The following is a 20,065-nucleotide window of genomic DNA, read 5'->3' on the forward strand; positions in this document are numbered from 1 at the left end:
CACGCCCAGTGGGACTCGAACCCACAATCGCCTGATTAGAAGTCAGACGCCTTATCCATTAGGCCATGGGCGCCTTGGTGCATTTGTGGTACGTAGGATATATTTAGATAAATAAATAAACACAGCCTCTAGTCCGCCCAAACCATATCTCCCGCGTCTCCCATCCCAAGGCCTCCTCGCCATCGGCCCACCGCTTCCTTGCCTTCTCCCACCTCCGCAATTCTTCTTATGGCACTGGGATAGGAAAATCCATTTTTTCTGTTTTCTCTCTTATCTCTTCCACTTTTATCTAATATACAACCCGATTCTCCTTTGAGGAACCAATTGGCCTCTCAACTCCAATTCCAGAGGCATCCAAATATCTGATGAAGCCTTATTCGCCACCATCTGCTCGTACAAGGTGATTCTTTTGCTCTTCCAACTTTGCTTCTATTGTCAACATTTGATCTCCATCCCCTCATCTTCTATATGTTCCCATGTCAGGTAAAATTTTTATAGTGTGGCAATTAAGTCAGGTCGGATAAAATACGGATCGGGTTGGATACATGATACATAAAAAAAATTTATCAATCCGAAATAGGGCTGAAATCGGATCGGATACAGATCCAATACTAATATATCCATATCCATATTTTTTTTTTGATAAATACAAAAACGGATGTGGATATTAGTCCGATGCAAAAATTCACATCCATATTTATTTTAAATAGATATGGATACAAATTGTATACCAAAAATATAGATATAAATATGAATATAAGTTAGATAATTAAACATTATGACTACATAATCAAGATATTATTAAGTAAGCAATAAATCAAGTTAATAACATATTAATGTAATCTTTTCTTAAAAGTTCATTAGTGCTATATAAAATTAAATAAATGGAATCGGATATTCAGGTAGTTGTCTATCCATATCCATATTTTTTTTGGACAGATATAGATATGGATATGGATATGAATGCTTAAATTTCTATCCATATTCTGATATAAAAATAGATTCGGATGGATATTTATCTGATCTACCTTCACCCCTAATCCGAAAACAACCTATTTATTAAATGACTCAAAAATCTGAATCAGCACCTGACCACTTTATTGAACCGATTATTTAGTCCGACCTACAATAGGTTGGAATAATAAGTTGAAACAAGTAAAATGGTTAAATGATTAAGTATTGCCATCCCTTAAGTTTTTACTTTTACATTGGGATTTAGATTGCAAAGTTTGATTTTGATTCCATTGATTTCTTTTGTTATGGGAAGCCTTAATCATAGGATGCAATCAATCTTCTAAAGCTATGCATTCTAGTCTTTATAATGTCTCAGTCAGTGTGGTGTACGAATAAAGCTCGTATCTTTACAGCATAAAAAAATCAAATCAGTGTTCGATGACTCACAGTTACTGAGAAGACCCACCGATCTGTGTACTAAAATTTTCTCGTAGGAATTGGATAGTTGAATCCATGTGCTGCAGTCTGCCAAGTGTTTGGGCGAGCGGTTGTCTTAAGAGATATTCTTCAGTAGTTAGCTAGCTTTGTATGTGAACAACTTTCTTTGGAGTGGGTTCTTTCATTTTCATTACTTTGTTTTGGAAGCATTCAGTATGTTATTTACTATTATCTAAACTCTTTTTGCTGAAATAAATAGGATGTAAGGATTCTTCCCATGGGTAGTTGTATCGTATGGACACATGGTTATACTCAACGAAGTAAGATAAGGAGATTTAAAAGGCCAATGGCATCACTGAGGCAGTTCAACCTAAAAGGAAGACATGGTGCAAGCCTAGGTCATTTCAAGGTGCAAGTTTCAGATATTGATTCAAATAATTATATATCTTGATAGGATATATTTATAGCACTTTGACATGTTCTTTAATTATGAGAAAGAATTTACTTTTCTCTAGCTATAAAGGTTTATCATGTAAGAATGTAATGAGACACATGCCTTCTCTACGATAGAAATCATTGTTGGAGGTATATCTAACTTTGGATGAGTTATCAACACCAACCCCAAAGCAGAAGCTTCAATGAATTATCTCCAGCCTCTCTCCCCTTTGAGGTGTGAGCTTTTTAGTTTCAGCCCTCTTTTTCATGGAATTGTTTGGCTTAACTTAACCATCTTGATAAATTCTAATAGCTGCTGGCTTCTTCTTTTACATCTTCCCTCGTTGCCTTCATGTACATATCGTGTGATTTACATGGTATATATTCTATTCGTGATAATGGCGTATAATAACCTTGGCTATTTATTTGATAATGACCCTCAGTCTTCTGCTTACCCTAGCTTAAAAACTAGAAAAGCTTTTCTCTATTATAAACCAATATTTGTTTTCTCAGCATGTGAATGTGGGCCACTGGTTCTCCTTGTCACCTCATTAAGGAATTAGTTGGTGGTCTTGTCTCCTGTTACAGTTGCTCGGAAGAGACCATTTGCAACAACTGAACCCCATCATAATTTTTAGCTTCATAGTGTGCAAGTCGCAATTATGGGTTCATTATTAGCATGAAAATATTCAAAGGAGATCCTTGGTTCTTGATGTCATAGACACAGGTAAGTCATGACTGGGAATCAATAGGAGAATTCATATTAGAGATATATTTGTAAATGCTGGTAGATTATGGGGAGTCTATTATGGTTTTTACCATCCTTACATTATATAAAGGATATTGGGGAGTAGAGTTCACTGCAGAAAATCCGTCACTTACATGTATTTCTTCATTAGTTCATGTTATTTGTGGTGCATGATCAAGAAATAGATAGGAATTCGAGAGCTTTCCAGTCTACGAGATGTGACTCACCATTTAGAATAATTATGTTAGTTTAGTTATTAAGGGACAAGATGATAATCTGCTTACAAGGTATGAAAATTCTATGGACATGATAGGAGCTTGATGAGGCAGCAATTATATGGTGAAGAGGAAAGGAATAGAGACGAGCCATCATGAAGACATGGTGATAGAAAGGTTTACCCATGGGGAGAGCTAGGTCTCTCTCTCTCTTACATAACTATTATTATTGCTAGTACTATTATTACTAGTAGTACATTCGATATATCTTATATGAATAAGAAATTTATAACCGAGCTCAACAACCCAATGCCCAGAAACTTCCAACTACAGTACCAATATGATCACAATAATTGTCCTCTAGTTGACCAAAAGATCTTTTATTGGATAGCTTGGTATGTACATTTACATTAAGACTGCAAATAGGTCGGGTTGACCCATGACCCAACCTAACCTAAACAAATCCGTTTAGATCCAATAAGGATCCGATTTAAGGATAAGTGGAGCTAGGTCAGATTTTCAATTTGGAGCTATTCTGTATTCCAGGTTGGGTCTGGGTTTATTGTGTTCTAACCCAGCTCGACCGACTTGATTGCTATCTAGATCTAATTTGGGTATTATGACCTATTGTTCGACGTGATCCGATCCAAATCCAGTATATCCATTAACCCGAGGTTTGGGAGGGGGTTAATAAAGTATTGCTCTCTCTATTACAAACTCAATGCATTTAATGTCTCTAGGCTCTTAAAATGGAAGTCTCTCTAAGACTGTTTCTTCATAATGTATTTTTACTGAGTTTCTAAACTAAAATATTGGTTTACTGTTGAAGTTTCTTCACTGATTTTGATTTGATCGAGGAGAAGAAAAATTTTCTTCAATCCGCTCAACTCGAATCTCTCGAAAGATAACTAAAAGAAGATAAAAAAATTTCGAAAGTATGGCTTTAAATTTCTTTTTTCTTTTATTAATTATTAAAAAAATAAGGTAAATAGCCTCTATTTATAATGTGAGGTCAGTCCTACCATAATTTGAGTTAGATTCTCTTTCTAAACCTAGTATGTCCTTCTTTTAAAAAATAGACGTCTCTAGTAAGAATGTTTTTTAAAAAGCTAAAAATATTGAGGAGGTAGATCTCGACTTCTACATCAACTTTGCCTTCTGTTGCTCTGCTTGATTCTTTTCGGATAGAGAGCTATGCCAGATCAAAGTCTTAACCGAAATGAAAACTTTTGGTTTAACCAACCCATTTTGGGGTTTAAATGGTAAGATTTTATCCCAATTCAACCTCCTAGTTGTAGATCTCGAAAAGATATCCAATTTTTTTTTAAAAAAAATTTCGTCTCTATTGGGTGTCGCATGACTAAATTATGGCCTTCCGAAGTTGGCCCTGTAACTTGGCTTTTCGATATCTTTTCGATATGAAAGATCTTACTCCTGAACCCTGTCCAGCCCTGCTTATAGGAATTACACATAACTTTTCAGAAAAGTGAATAATCAACTAAATATAAGTATTCTGAAAATCTGTCACTTTTCTATTGTCAACCAAACATGCCAAAAGTACTTTCTCAAGTATTCTCTTTTCAGAAATCTACTCTCTAATAATTATATTTGTAGAAGAAAAAATATTTTTCACGAACCAAACGAGCCCTTAGAATAATAATAATAATAAAAGCCTTTCATTGCCGCATGGGTTCTGGCCCCCAACCCCGGCCTTCCCCATTAATGCTGTCAACTTCTCCATCTTCCCTCTTAAAACATCCCCTAAGGGAATCTCGGAAGAGAGAGAGAGAGAGAGAGAGTTGCCTCTGAGACATGAGAATGAGCAAGTTATTGAAGGCTGAAAGTCTTCTAAGGGTCTTGTGCTTGGTGTTGGCTTCCATGGCAGCTGTGCTTATTGGTCTGGATACACAGACTAAGACAGTCTTCTTCGTCAGGAGAAAGGCTACCGTTAAGGATCTAGAAGCTCTGTGGTAGGTCATCGGCCAAGATTTGGTTGTTCTACTTGATGTGTTTCTGTTCGATCGAGTCCACTCACTAATTAGTTGGGTTCTGATCGATCTGTGTTTCTTTGTAGGATCTCGACCATCATTACTTCCATAGCAGCAGGTTATCATCTTCTTCAGTTCTGCAGGTGCTTGGCCTTTGCTTGGCTCACCAAGAATCCATGTTGGAGCAACAAGTTTATGGCATGGGCAAGCTTTTTGTTAGATCAGGTAAGATTAATCGAGATTTCTTTCATTTCCACGGAAGAGGTTTATATGCTTGCACGGTCAGATGCTAACGCCAGCCTATATTATTTTATTTATGAATTAAGTAGTTTCGTATCATATATTCCACAGTAGATTTAGAGGACATCTTACAGGGCAAGTAGACTTTTTATATGCTGATTTTTCTTCTCTTGAGAAACTTAGAGATACACTTAAAAAAATTTAATCAAGATGAATAATTGCCCATTTTACTTAGTCATTTCTGATAAATAGCTCTCGGTCTTCGAATTATCTCAATTAAGTAGGACACATAGAGGGAAGTCATATATACATACACATCACTCTGTTGTTCCATTTGGTCCATCATGCATAATCAAAGTTATGATAATAAATCTAATCATATCAGTTGTTTTTTAGGCGAAAGTTGATATATCAAATAAGAAAGTTGATAAATCTCTAGAGTTACATATGTTTACATTTGTCATCATAATACAGCAACGATACAACAAAAATTGTTAGACATATGTTAATTTTTTACTGAAATTAAATGCTTAATTTTAAAATTATATTTATTACATATTACAAGAAAGAGTTAACTTCATGAGATGTTTAATCCTCTGTGCAATTAAAATTTTGGCAAATATCAAATGATCTTAATAAAGACAGATTTCTCATCATCAAGAAAACCTAACAGAAAGGCAAACATTATTTCTATGAAAATGGATATTCATCTCTATCCTAACTCTCTATTCCTTCAAAGCCTATGCATGGCATGCCTCCCAAGTTATTTTTCGCTTGCTGATCATCTATGAAAGAGTAATAATTCATTTTGTAAACCTGTCGATGAACTAAAAGCATATCTTAAAGCATACAATCATTTTTTTTTCTTTTTTGAGATTAGGAAGGGCTAAACTCCATCTTCTATCTCATATCTATCCCATCCTTGGAGGGCTGAGTCTAATTAGAATCAAACCTCTACCCCCTGTGCAAGTGGAAAGGAATGAATCATCCAAGCAAGTGCTTGATCGTACACAACCAATTAATCTTGTCATCAATGTTTTGGATGCTTGTTACTGTTTTTGATTGAAATTATCTTTTGCTAGAAGAAACCAAAGTGCTTTGTCAAACTACTGCCTCCAAATAAGTTGATGCTGCATGCACCAATGTTAGCTCCAACAGGCAACATACCTTCACTTAAATATGGATGAAAGCTTAAGGAGAGTGGTGCAGGTGGCATGAGCTCATCCATTACATTCACCCGTAAATAGGGCTGCAAATGGGTTGGATCGGTCGGGTTCAAGTCCGAATCGAAATTGGGTGGATCCGACTTAATCTAAAAAATAGAACGGTCAAAATTTAGGACCTGATCTGGTCCTGCGAGTCCTAAAATTTGGAATAATTTGGATCTTATACGGATCGGATTGATTCAAGTCACGGGTTAATCTGACTCATTTGCAGCTTTATCCGTAAGCGGCAGCAAGCTGCTACTATTTAGGTTTGTAACTAGAACTATATTTTCTCCACTTGATCAGCTGTAGAGGTCTGTATAGATTCTATACGCATGGGTGAGGTTAAGTGGAAAACTCCAGTCTTTTATTTCACTAATAAAGAAAGGTCGCCCCGCAGCGCGCATCAAAGTCATTCATCACGTAGTCCGACCTACAGACGAGCTTAATGAGGGTACTTGACTGCCTTCAATGCGGAGGGGTGGAAGGGGGATTTGGATCCGGTTTTCCAAAAAAGCCGGACCCTCACAAAATTAATTTTTAGATGCTTTTCAGAAGGACAGAAAAAACTATTCTCCACCAAAGTTGCAAAGGACTCGAATCCAAAAGCAACTCAAGCAGCAAATAACGAATTTGAAAGCTCACAAACATAATTTATAATAAATATTTATATAAAATTATATATTTTTATTTATAATATATATTATTAATTATATTTTTTAATTATGATCAAAATTCGAATTTGGATTGATATTAATTGAATCAATCTCGAATATTTTTTTTAATTGAATAAAATGAAAATTTGAATATTAAAGCTCAATTATTGCTCGGCTCGTTTGCACCTAACTCTAGGTTGCGTATCTCAAAGGCTATGCGTCCGCTATTGCCATGGAGACCTAGCGGCAATATAATTTTAATTCATGTGATCCTTATCCACATCACATGCGTGTTCCAGAAAAGCAAGTGTTTGGGGTGTGAGAGGTGGGATTTGGGACTGAGAAGAGATAAGGTGTCCGCAGGACCGTGACGAGGACCGAAGAAACGGGGCCGGTCAAGTTGCCCGGGTTCGAAACACAGAGACATCGATTAAATTAGGAAACCGGATGCTCCACGTTCGGATGGCTTGCTGGCGATTATGCTTTCCTTCCATTTGTACCAAAATGGCGCTGGGGTGAGCCCACGGGTCGGAAAAGGAACGCAAAACCTGCGACCTGTATCGAACATTCTCTGATGGAAGGAGGGTCCAGTGGAGGCTGCTACGCGGATGGGCTGGTCCGTTCCCCTCCCCTCCAATTTTTCACTAAAAAAAAAAAAGAAACGGGGCCGGTAATGTCAAAAGTTGGCGTCAAGCCGACTTTAGTGACAAGGTATTTCATTTATTTAGATTCTTTTTTCAAGAGATTTTTCAAAAAGTCGCCCGTGTCGGAGTTCTCTTTCGGCCAAGATATCAGCTTGATTGCTTGAATCAGATGGAATATATAAAACCCTTTTTTATTATTATCTTGACTGATATAAATTGGTATATTTCAAAACATTTTTACTAATATAACATTAGTATTAATTAATTTTCTCAACATTAATGTTCTAAAATAGTTATTAATCTGTTTCAGGGTTTATTGATATGTAATGTAAGTATCTATCTAGTATGTATCCAGAAGAATCTCAAATCTTTTAAGTGTTTGATTGGATATGTTAAAGGATTAGAATGAAAATTACGTAGGAATCATATTTTTTAGCCCATCTATCTTGCATTTTTTAAAAATCTATCTAATTTTTTGAACTGCAGGAAGAAAAAAAAATAAATTTTTGTTAATATAGGATCATGTTTAAATGGACCATCTAATTTCCAAATATTACATAATTTTTAGCTTAATCATGTATAAATATTTAAATATATTTTTTCCAAATGTGAAGGCGTTTTTTTTTTGGTCTTCATTGAAATTAATAACCCACCACGCTGGCCAAACGCCTGCCAGATATAAAATATTGGTAGTAGCTTTAATTTCACATGTTACAATCAAAAAGGGGAACAATATCCATTTATTAACATTAAATACTCCGCATATAAATAAAAGTAAGGTAAACAAATGTGGGGACCCATGGCTTTAAGTTCATCAACAATGAAAGTAAAGACTTTTGTATAGCTATAAATTCATTCATTGGTAGTTTATTTCCCCACTGTTTAATCTGCATCATCTTCTAGCATGGCTAATGATAGCAGATTTGAGTAAACTGCTTGTAATGTTATTATAATTGTTCATTCTTGAACTTTGATATGATAGGCCCTAAACAATTTATGTATGTGCCCATTGTCAATAGTGTGACGAGAAATCCTTGGACGCCCTCTCGAAGTGCAATGTCTACCCACAACTGGCGTGTATGTGATCACCCATCTAATGGACTCAGAGCTTAGCTATCATCTAATGAGTGTGTGCTTCTTTAATGATGCAGCTTTTGACAATGAGAATGCTAAATAAACAGACATTTCTCACATACAACTTATAAAAAATAGGTTGAGACCTCACATAACATTGCCTTTTGGAGATCATTTTTTTTTTTTTTGGAAGTCTAGAAATTCTTTTGAGTGATTTTGAGAGAAAAAATTTTAACTAATTCAGAAGCTTACTCCGCAACAAAATTTTTTAAAAATTAATTCAAAATAGTTTGTAGCCATAATGATTTAAGTTAATGTGTTTTTAATATCATAATCAAATAATTAAGGATTTTGAGTTTTAGTCTTATGATTTTTTTTTTGTTACTTAGTAATCACCTTAAAAAATTAATTATTATTTATTATTAAAAAATAATTTTTATATCAATAATATTTTATGCTAACATAAATATAATTATTATATAATATAATTCAATATACTATATTATAATACAATAATCATATATTATTGTCATTATTATTATATTTCCATAATCATATTGTAATAATATATTATTATATAAGAGCAGTATTTAATATAATAATATTATGTTAAAATAATAATATCATGTTACTATATATAATATTATAATACAATAATTTTCTGAAATTTTACTAAATTTTTATGATAAATAGGGAAAATTATTATTTACTATATACTTAGATTAAAATATCAAAAGAAATAATTTATAAATAAAAGCATTTTCTTGTCTTGTATATCAAATAGATGTTAAACTTTCACGTCCCTTCAAAAAAGATATAATTAGTAAACGACAAATAATTTTCTACTAATAATTTTAACGACGAAAGCTTTTATTTCTAAATCTCTACCGATAAAAGCTCTACTAACTACAGCAGGCCCTAAATGTTGACGTAGGAATATTCAAAAGCAGATCCTTCGTTTGACTGCTATTTCATCTCTCATCATGACATAGTTAGCATGTCAAACTTTGTCACTGGTGCATGGTTAGATTTTTTTTTTTCTGCCTGGGAAGTGGCCCCATATAGAGAACATAGGCAAAAATTTTGCACATCCTATGGTAAGCCCTGTTGCTTACATGTCATGCTGAGAATTGGTCATAAATTTAGCATAGTTTTAGCATGCAGAAATTGGTCACTAAGTATTTATTTTCTGGAAAATAAATAGCCACAACAATTAGGCTTTACACTGAAGAGATTGGGATGGGCCTGGCATGCTGACGTGTCACTCAGTTAACTGTCCATTTGCGCGCTCCCTCGGCGTACCTTCATGGCGTGCTTTCTGTGGTTTCGTGCGCGCAGGGGGTGACGTACGTGACTTTCGGGGGGATCCTGGCGGGGATGCAGGCCTCGATGATCGCGGTGACCGGGATGCGCGCCCTCCAGTGGGAGAAGCTATGCAACATCTACGCCCGGTTCTGCGACCAGGTCGCCGCCGGCCTCGTCTGCGGCATTGCTGCGTCCCTCTCCATGGCCGTCGTCTCCTCCGTCTCCGCCTACCACCTCTTCCGCCTCTAAGCCCTCATCCGTCTCAGGCTCCCAACGTCTATCTATTAAGTATGCGACGCAGACTCCATGGACGCAAAATAGTTGGAAACCAAAGTTTGTTTTGGCGCTGTGGGGTCTGGCTTTTAGTTGGCTTGCTTGAACTATAAATCGTATTTGGGTTCTTAAATAAGCTGAGTTGGAAAATGGATCGATTCCAGGTTGTTTATGTAAGGAACAATAGGGCATCCCTGATGCAACCAAGTTTAATTGGCTTGGTTGTTGAACTAATTAAGTCAATCTGTATTTATATCTATATCTGCACCTATTTTCGTATTTGTTATTCAGAAAATAAACCCAAAACAAGAAGAAAGTAAAACAAAAGCTTCCGAGTCCTTTAAAATTTTCCATACAAAAGCAAATCAATTGTTTATCAAAATTCTCATGAGAATTATTGAATTAATCACAGTCACCTCTGTAGATACGACTCCTCTTTTAACTTAAAGTAAGAAATTGTACCTTATCCTAATCTTAATATCCGATAAACTACTTAATCTCCCACTCTCTGCAGGTAATTTATTTCTTTATCTGCGTCTCTCTCTCTCTCTCTCTCTCTCTCTCTCTCTCTCTCTCTCTCTCTCTCTCTATATATATATATATATATATATATATATATATATATATATATATATATATATATATATATATATATATATATGTATACGGTTCTAGTTATTGCATTTCTTTGTTTCGAACCATTCTTTCATTCAATTCTTCTTTCCTTTCTTTTTTCTTCTAGATACTATCTTAAAAAAATAAGAGAATAGAAAATTGTATTTCTGTCTCTCTATTACAATCACTATAAGAAAATGGGGCATTAGCGACGCTTTTTTTGGTCATTACCGATGCTTTTACGCATCGGTAAAACAGTTTCCGACGCTTTCCAAAGCGTCGGCAAAGCGTCCCCAATGTAATAGTAGAAAAAATAATTTCCGACGCTTTTAGAAGCGTCAAGACGTAGCGACGCTTTACCGATGTTTTTGAGCGTCGAAAATTACCGGCAATTTAGCGATGCTTTTTAGAAGCATCGCCAATGAACCACCATGTAGCAGCGCTTTAAAGCGTCATTAATTAGAATTTTCCGATGCTTTAACGCATCGCTAATTGGGACCTATTCGTGATTTTAACGACGCTTTAAAGCGTCGTTAGGGTAAACTTTTTAACAAATTTTTTTAAAAAATTAAAACTCAGTTTACAAAATCAAATGCATACACAATAAATGCGATATACACATGTCACAATCAAACATATTTATCTAAATATTCATTTGTCAAATTACATTCATACTGTCAATTTACGTTTACAATATACTTCGAAAAATATAAAAAAATACATATAAAACTCCTAAATAAAAGCTATCGGAGGTCGATGGCATCATCATCTCTACGCGCAGATGAAGTATCAGGAACCTGAAAAAAAAAACTTAAGAAGTTAAGAATACGAAAATCATTAAGCTCATTAAAAAAAAATGATACTTATATAAAATATTCAAGTAAATGTAGTTATTTACCTGAGGAGGGACAAACTGATGCAACAAAGATGTAATATGATCAATTTGAGCCCTCAAAGATTGTATCTCTATCTAATGGCTCTGCTTTAACTCTTATATCTCTGCCTTCAGATAATTAACCTCTACAGTGCTACTACTCTGTCTGGCATCTTGAGTATATCTACCCACTGCAGACAACTGAGTGGAGGTAACTCCAACGCGATAACCCTCATTCGACCATAACGCTTTAAGCCCATTAATTCAGTAAACACCTGAGCTTCAATACATCTGGTGTTGTCGATTGAAGATGACTCCCCGATACGCTCTGAAATAAGGGATGTAGCCCTTTCCTATATCTCTCAAAAATAATCACATTAATTTTTGAAAAATTACAACTCATAAAAATCATTAATTGCACAAATCATTAATGAATACATACAACTATATCTCTCGACTCCTCCCGGATAAAGCTGTCATCTCGGTGGGCGTGAGTCATCTTATAGAACTCTACCTCACCAGGCTCCTTTTCATGCTCTTTCATCTACAACAAAAAGTATCTTGAAAGTGCTATATATCATGATACATGCTATATGATACGAGAGTTTCAAAGAAACTTATGAATTCAGCTCTAAGCCTCGCATAACTCTTCGAGCCTGAAGTATGAGGAACTGTCTGAGATGCTCGTGCAGCTCGACCAATGTCAGAATATGTCTACCACAAAAAAAGTAACAATGTAATATATTAAATGTATTAAACATTATATAAGGTATTGAGAGAGTATACACAACCTGTCATCTCTCGAAAAACTAATAGTGAACGAGCTCCCTCCACTGATGAGGGTATACATCAGGAGGACAAACACGAGCAACCTCCTCCTCTGTCATACCTCGTGCTTCTAGTCGGCCTTCAACTTCGACTTATATTTTTTTCATTTGCGGACGAGGGACTTTAGCACCCAATCATAGCTCTCTGGAGGGAGCACAAACTTTTTCTATACCAAAGTAAACAATGTTATAACAATATTAAATTGAAATATTAAAATTATAATAGTAAGCAAATTAACATACAATAGGTATCAAATTAACAATATTAAATTCAATTCTTTATCTATACCACTTTAAGAAGTTTAACTTTATATGAAAAAAGTATATCATTCCACTTATGATAGTTGAGCGGACACAACTGATCCCTACGTGCAACCGATCCTAGAAAACTTGATAAAAAGCTTCCAGCCTTCTTGATGGGCTGTCCTAGTTCGTTACGTCCGACGATGATCTTCTCATCCTCACGAAGCTGCCACACATTTCTTGCTCGAGAGGAACCCCGTGTCGTCCTCACTCTCCCCCGTCCATTTATAAAAAAATAAAAAAATATCCATTAAAGCATATCACTCTCCCCTGTCCTCACTCATCTATTCCAGTTGCTTCTTGTCCTCCACTAAAATCTATTAAATTTCTAATATTATGTCCAAGAGCATCTCTGAGTAAACCCCTTATATCATCTTCTCCTACAGGATTTCTTTCCGTGCTACTGTATCCAAAACTAGAGGTGTCTTCTATATACGAAGGTTGGTTACATTGAGATGACAATATGAACTCTCAATAAAATACCCATTCAGTATATCCTCTCGTAAAACCATTCCACACCAAATATTTTTCAACAGTTTTTGGAGCGAGAGAAGAAGCATTTACCCATTTTCGACATGGACATAAAATCCTTTCATTCATATTAGATTTTTCAAAAGCAAATTTAACAAAATTCTGAACTTCATTCAAATATTCATCACGGAATCTCGACTTATTTATCCAACTTTTGTCCCTTCTATTCAAATACAGCTTGAACTGCAAATTACGAACTCCATTCAAATATGCGTCACAAAACTTTTTATACAAGAAGATAATTACGAACAAGATTTTTTAGTATCATATTATATATGTATACACATAGCATCTACATATACATTAACATATATATAGATATTTTGATAGTTGATCCATGAGGTTAGCTAAGCAAAAGATAATATAGTCTATTGTCAAAAATACAACAAAAAATCATGAATACTAACATTTACACTATTGTTTATAAGTAATCCAAGGCGAGCTGCCTTGCGGAGAGTTGCCGAGAAGGTCCTGCAGAATAGGGCGTATGTGGCTCCTTGGAGTATCATGAGGGCTTGTAGCTCTCCAAATGATCCAGGGTGTTGCACAAGCCATCATACGGCTCAATATGCGGCATCTTGGACCTCAGGGGGATCAACTCGTCAACGATCCATCAAGGAAATGGAGACTCAGTTGTCAATTCGAGCTCGGCGTCGCGCTTCGGGCCTTGGTTTCGGAGCGCCTGGATCTGCCGCTCCAACTCCTTGACTTTTCTGTCAAGCTCGGGCTCCTGTTGCAGCTCGGCATGGATTGGACCCCACCTTCGATGGTTGCTCCTGAGCTCGGGGCTTCAAACTTCGGCACAGGCTCTTAGGGTGATGGCCGCGCAACAAGCCCTCTGGGCATAGGGATCGAGCTTGGTGGAAGCTTCGGTTGTGGCGACGCTCTTTTTCATCAGCCATCGTGCGCTGCCTGGTAGAAAAATGACATTGCAAGCGTCGTCCTATGGACTTGCGCTCGTATGAAGGAGGTGCAGGCTGGGCTCCGCCTGCTGCAGGCCTTGAACGGCCGCGATGAGTGTTTGGACTTGCTGGACGAGGAGACTGAATTGCTCTGGCAGGACCTGAGAAATTTAGTTCGCCGATGCCGCATGGGGTGGGCTTTGGAGCAATTTGCCGGAAGTTGGTGCCCGACGTCTCGATGCATTAGAAATTACTCGACTCGTCAACCTCATGATCATGACTTAGCCCTTCCTCTAGTGCCAAATATTGTGGTTGAAATTTGGCCTGAGGGTGACCACGCCAGAAGAAGTCGAGGAGATGCCGGCCAGGGATGGAGAAAAAGGGCCACCTCCTGCACTCCGGTGCACCTGCACAGCTTTGGCTGGAGATTCCGGCGAAGGCCCTCTGATGGCTAAGTTAGTCGGGCCTTTTTAAAGGAGAGCTTTCTGAGTGCCTTTGATGGCCTCTTCTAGCTTAACATAGCTTGTAATGCTTTGTAATAGCTTATCAAAAGCTTATTGAAGGTTTTTTCCTACCTTCTTTTTATAGGGTGAGGGTGTTAGTCGTTACCTAAAATTTCGGATCGATTCATGATCAGCTAGTCATCAATTGGAGGCGGCGTACAACACGGAGATCAATCCAGCGGGTAGAGAATTTTGAAAATATCTTTTCGGATTTGTTCTGAGGGTCCGCCACGTCATCCTAAGTGAAAGTGGTCGAAGGAGCTCTTTAATGCGTTGTGTGCGCACTCACTTCGAGGCGTTACTTGGTGGTATGCGAGGGGCCAATCATTAATGCCTTGTCCCCCGAGGCGGCCGTCATAATGACTGGCCTTTAACACCACGATTCAAGAAGATCTACTGAGGAAGCTTCTAGGTCTGCCACTTGGCACGATCTGGCCGCTTGGCCGTCTGAACATGAGATCCGCAGGATCTCTAACGGGATTAAGGTTGATAGAGCCGAGGTCGGCCCGATTATCAGTGGGGTCCGAGGTTAGCCTGGCCTCTGGCCAAGGTCGGCTCGGCCTTCGGTGAGGTTTTGAGGTCGGTCTAGCCTCTGGCTGAGGTCGGCTCGGCCATCGGCAGGGTCCAAGGTCGGCTTGGCTCTTGGCAGAACCGAGGTCTGACCTGCTCGGCTCTGAGGTCTGCTCGGCCGGAATTGGGTGACTATACGCCGGAGTAGGACGATCCATTTTGCCTCTCATGAGGATTTATTTTGGTATACAAGGGACAAGAAATCTAAGGCTGCAAAAACTGTTGGGAATATACTGTCCCAGAAAATTTTAAATCTATAATACTCTACTTCAATAAATAATACGCAGAAATAGGCTTAGAGAAAATAAATAGAGAAAGTGGAAAAATGGAACCCGAGATGCTGAGGCGTGGTATGTTGGTCACTTTCCTTGAAGTAGATTTCGCCGCCTTACAGTGCACTAGGCTTAGATGGCGTTCTACTCCTGAGATACAACAGCCTCTCGCACTGTTCCTTCTGCCTCAATGATTTGCACTGATCAAAGAAGCTTTCGAACCCAGAATCAGTATGCAGCAAGCCCGTTGATTGAAAGAAAAATAACAAACAGGGAGAATAGTAGTTTTCTGCTTTCAAATTATATATTTTTCCTGTCTAATCCGAAGAGGTCTATTTATAGACTTCTTCGGGACAGACGCGACCCAAAACCGATCCAACGGTCAAAACCGGTAAGAAAGTTTGAAAAAACACTGGGAGTATGGCCAGCGGATGCGAGGTCGGTTGCGAAGAGGTGCTATCGAGGAAGCGACGTGGCTCCTCGTGCTAAGGGTGCGAAGCACGACTCATGCGCCTCTTGGCTCATCGCACCTGTTGTCCGACCTCGGCTCCTCTGGACTCATTGCACCTGTGGTCCGACCTCAGCCTCGGCACCTCGGACGAGCATAGGCACAAGGAACCTCGGACGAGCAGGGCCTCAGTCTCTTGGACGACCTCAGCTCTGGGTCGCACAGGTGCAAGGAACCTCGGACAAGCAGGGCCGACGAGCAGAGGCACGAGCGCAAGGAAACTCGGACGAGCAGGGCACATGCGCAAAGAACCTCTGGTCGCACAGGCACAAGGAACCTTGGACGAGTAGGGCCTGTGAGGCGCAAGTAACCTCGGACGAGCAGGGCCGAGCGAGCACAGGCTCGAGCGCAAAGACCGTCGGGTCGGACGAGCACAGGCACAGAACCGAGCCTTCACGTAAATAAATCCTCCATATGAGAGATTTAAAAAAAAGGAGGGAACTGAGATTCGAACCACCTACCTCAAGCACCTCAAGCGGGCACACCAACCATCCACACCACACTCCATTCTTAACATATATATACATAATATATATGTTTTAAGTATGAAAACTTTTAATTATTATTTAATAAAAATCTAACATTCCCCCACCTGATTAAAATGTTTTCAAAAACTATATAAAATAAAAAAAAATAGTCAAACTGGGCTTGTTTATGTCACGACTTCAATAAAGGTAGCTTGCGGCTTTGAACCTTTACCTAGTGAAAGTATATTTTCATCTGAAAGGTATAGTGGTAGCTAAAAAGCTTTGAACCAAATCCTTTGGTTCAGATTTCCATATACTTCACCCATGACAAATGCAAATACTGGGTTCATTATAGGTGGTGCTTTTTCTGGCCTTATGCACCAATATCTCAGTTTCATGAGTGCTCTAGGGGTTAAACCCTTATCCCCATAGACTGCGGCCACACAGTCACACTCACATAGGTGAGTCCTCCAAGGGTGCTCGCAGCACGGCACCTTGCCATAGACTCGGACTCATTCAGAGTTTTAAACTCTTCCGTATACCTCTGCTGTATTTAGCACTCACATCACAGGGAGAGACCAAATGACATAAAGTCATTTTATAATAGTGCTAACTAATCATTAAACAACTTGTTTTTCCCGTTGAACCTTTCATCTTGGGATCTCCAGTCAGAATAGGTTGGGTTGCCATTGTCAATGATTCCTTATGGGTTTCAGTCCCATCCCCTTTGATGTTTCTATGACTTTGCTTCTAGCCAGTCCTTTAGTTAAAGGATCTGCTAGGTTATCTTTAGATCCAACAAATTCCAAAGTTATGATATCATTTTTAATTAGGTATCTAATAGTCTTATGTCTCACACTAATGTGTCTTCTGTTTCTCTTGTTATACTCAGTATTTCTACAAGTATTAATTGCAGCTTCATTATCACATAACAAAGAGATAGCAGATATAGGCTTTTCCATAATAGATATTTCAGACATAAGATTCTTAAACCATTCTGCTTCTTGACTTGCAGAATCTAAGGCTACAATCTCAGCCTCCATAGTGGATCTTGTGATCACAGTTTGTTTGGATGATCTCCAAGCAACAGCTGCACCACCCAACATGAATATGTATCCACTAGTTCCTTTTCGATTCACTGAATCAGTGATCCAACTAGCATCACTGTATCCTTCAAGTACAGCGGGAAATCTTGAGTAATGTAAACCATAATACATGGTACCTCTCAAGTATCTAAGTACTCTATCCAGTGCTTCCCAGTGACAAAGACTAGGGCAACTATTAAACCTACTGAGCTTTCCTATAGCATAAGAAATGTCAGGTCTACTTGTATTTGCAACATACATCAGTGTCCCAATAATTTGAGCATATTTCTCTTAGGCCACTGGATCACCTTTATTGCACTTCAAGTTCAAACCATGCTCATAAGGTGTACTCACTAGTTTACAGTTGTACTTATCAAATTTCTTCAATATTTTCTTAATATATTGTGATTGATCAAAAATTATACCATCAGGTATTCTGGTAATCCTGTTACCAAGAATTACCTCTGCCTGACCTAAATCTTTCATATCAAAATTATTAGACAAGAAAGTTTTGATATCAGTCACCATATTCATATCAGTACCAAAAATTAAAATATCATCAACATATAAACACAAGATAATACATGAATCATTTTCTAACTTTGAATATAAGCACTTATCTGATTCATTTGCTTTAAAGCTATAAGAAACAATTATTTTATCAAATTTCCTATGCCATTGCTTAGGAGCTTGTTTTAAACCATAGAGGGATTTGACTAACCTACAAACTTTTCTTTCCTGTCCTTGAGCCACATATCCCTCTGGCTGATCCATATAGATCTCTTCCTCTAAATCACCATGAAGGAAGGCAGTCTTGACATCCATTTGATGAATTATCAAATTATGGATTGAAGCCAGTGCAATTAAAGTACGAATTGTGGTTATCCTAGTTACAGGAGAATATGTATCAAAGTAGTCAATACCCTCTTTCTGAGAAAAGCCCTTAGCAACTAATCTTGCTTTATATTTTTCAATAGAACCATCAGGTCTTAATTTCTTCTTAAATATCCATTTACAACCTATAGCCTTACTACCAGGTGGTAAGCCAATTAAAAACCATGTTTTATTGGTCATAAGTAAATTCATTTCACTATTAATAGCTTCCTTCCAAAACATAGAATCTAATGAGTTCATAGCATCTTTATAAGTTTTAGGATCATCTTCAACCATAAAAGTATAGAAATCAGATCCAAAATCTTTCTTTTTCCTAATTCTTTTCCCTTTACCAAGTTCATTAATATCATTAAGTTCATTTTCATTTTCATTATTAGGAATAATTAGAGAATTAGATGGCGAACTACAAGATGCATCATTAGATCTATCTATTACATGCTTTTCTATTTTATCCTTAAATGAAAAAATGTCTTCAAAGAAAGAAGCATCTTTAGATTCAATTATAGTATTCTTTTCTATGCCATTAATATCAGAACTAATGACTAAGAACCTATAAGTAACACTATTAAGAGAATAACCAAGAAACACAGCATCAAAAGTATTAGGTCCTAATTTTCTTTTCTTGATTAAAGGAATATTAACCTTAGCCAAACATCCCCAAACTTTTACAAAGTTTAGGTTAGGTTTTCTTCCTTTCCAAAGTTCATAAGGAGATTCATTAGAACCTTTAAATGGAACCCTATTAAGCAGGAAACATGCAGTAAGCATTGCTTCCCCCCACCAAACCTCAGGTAAACCTGAGTTGGCAAGCAAAGATCTTACCATATCTTGCAGAGTCCTATTTTTCCTTTCAGCCACTCCATTAGATTGAGGTGAATAGGGAGGTGTAACTTCATGTAGAATTCCATTAACTCTACAGAATTCATTCAAGTCATTAGAGGTGTATTCTCCTCCTCTGTCTGACCTGAGAATCTTTATTCTCTTGTCAAGTTGATTTTCTACTAAAGATTTATAAGTCTTAAACATCTCAAATGCTTCATCTTTAGATTTCATTAAATAAACTTGACAATACTTAGAATAATCATCTATGAAGGTAATGAAATACCTTCTACCCCCTTTAGTCAAAGTTCCATTTAGATCACATACATCTGAATGTATTAATTCTAATAAAGTTGAATTTCTATTTATTATTTTAAATGGTTTTCTAGGTTGTTTAGATTGAACACAAATTTGGCACCTTTCCTTTTCATTTAATGAAACATTAGGTAATAAACCAGAGCTAATCATTCTTTTAATAGTATTATTATTCACATGTCCTAATCTAGCATGCCAAAGAGATGAAGAACATATTGAAAGCACAATTTTATTATTGTTATCAGAAGAAAAATCCAAAGATACATTATTTATTACATACAAGCCATCACACTCATAGCCTTTGCCTACAAATGTTCCATTCTTTGTTATAATCACTTTCTTAGATTGAAATAACAAAGAATAACCACTTCTATTTAGAAGAGATCCACTGATCAGATTTCTCCT

The 20,065-nt window shown here is 37.2% G+C and overlaps 1 protein-coding gene and 1 non-coding gene across 2 annotated transcripts; one reads left to right on the forward strand and one right to left on the reverse strand.

The window, feature by feature from the left end:
• TRNAR-UCU (transfer RNA arginine (anticodon UCU)) lies at nt 1–73 on the reverse strand. Its single transcript has one exon. It is a non-coding gene; the product is annotated as a tRNA-Arg (tRNA).
• A 4,448-nt stretch (nt 74–4,521) lies between these two features.
• Nucleotides 4,522–10,434, forward strand: LOC103714697 (CASP-like protein 2C1). Its single transcript, XM_008802061.5, has 3 exons — nt 4,522–4,760; nt 4,865–5,003; nt 9,936–10,434. The coding sequence occupies exons 1-3, from the start codon at nt 4,603–4,605 to the stop codon at nt 10,149–10,151; spliced, it is 513 nt and encodes a 170-aa protein (XP_008800283.1). The 5' UTR covers nt 4,522–4,602; the 3' UTR covers nt 10,152–10,434.
• The last annotated feature ends 9,631 nt before the right edge of the window (nt 10,435–20,065 follow it).

Source organism: Phoenix dactylifera, chromosome 2 (assembly GCF_051530095.1).
Source record: "Phoenix dactylifera cultivar Ajwa chromosome 2, Ajwa_hap1_PhDact_Kaust_v1.1, whole genome shotgun sequence".
Taxonomy (NCBI): domain Eukaryota; kingdom Viridiplantae; phylum Streptophyta; class Magnoliopsida; order Arecales; family Arecaceae; genus Phoenix; species Phoenix dactylifera.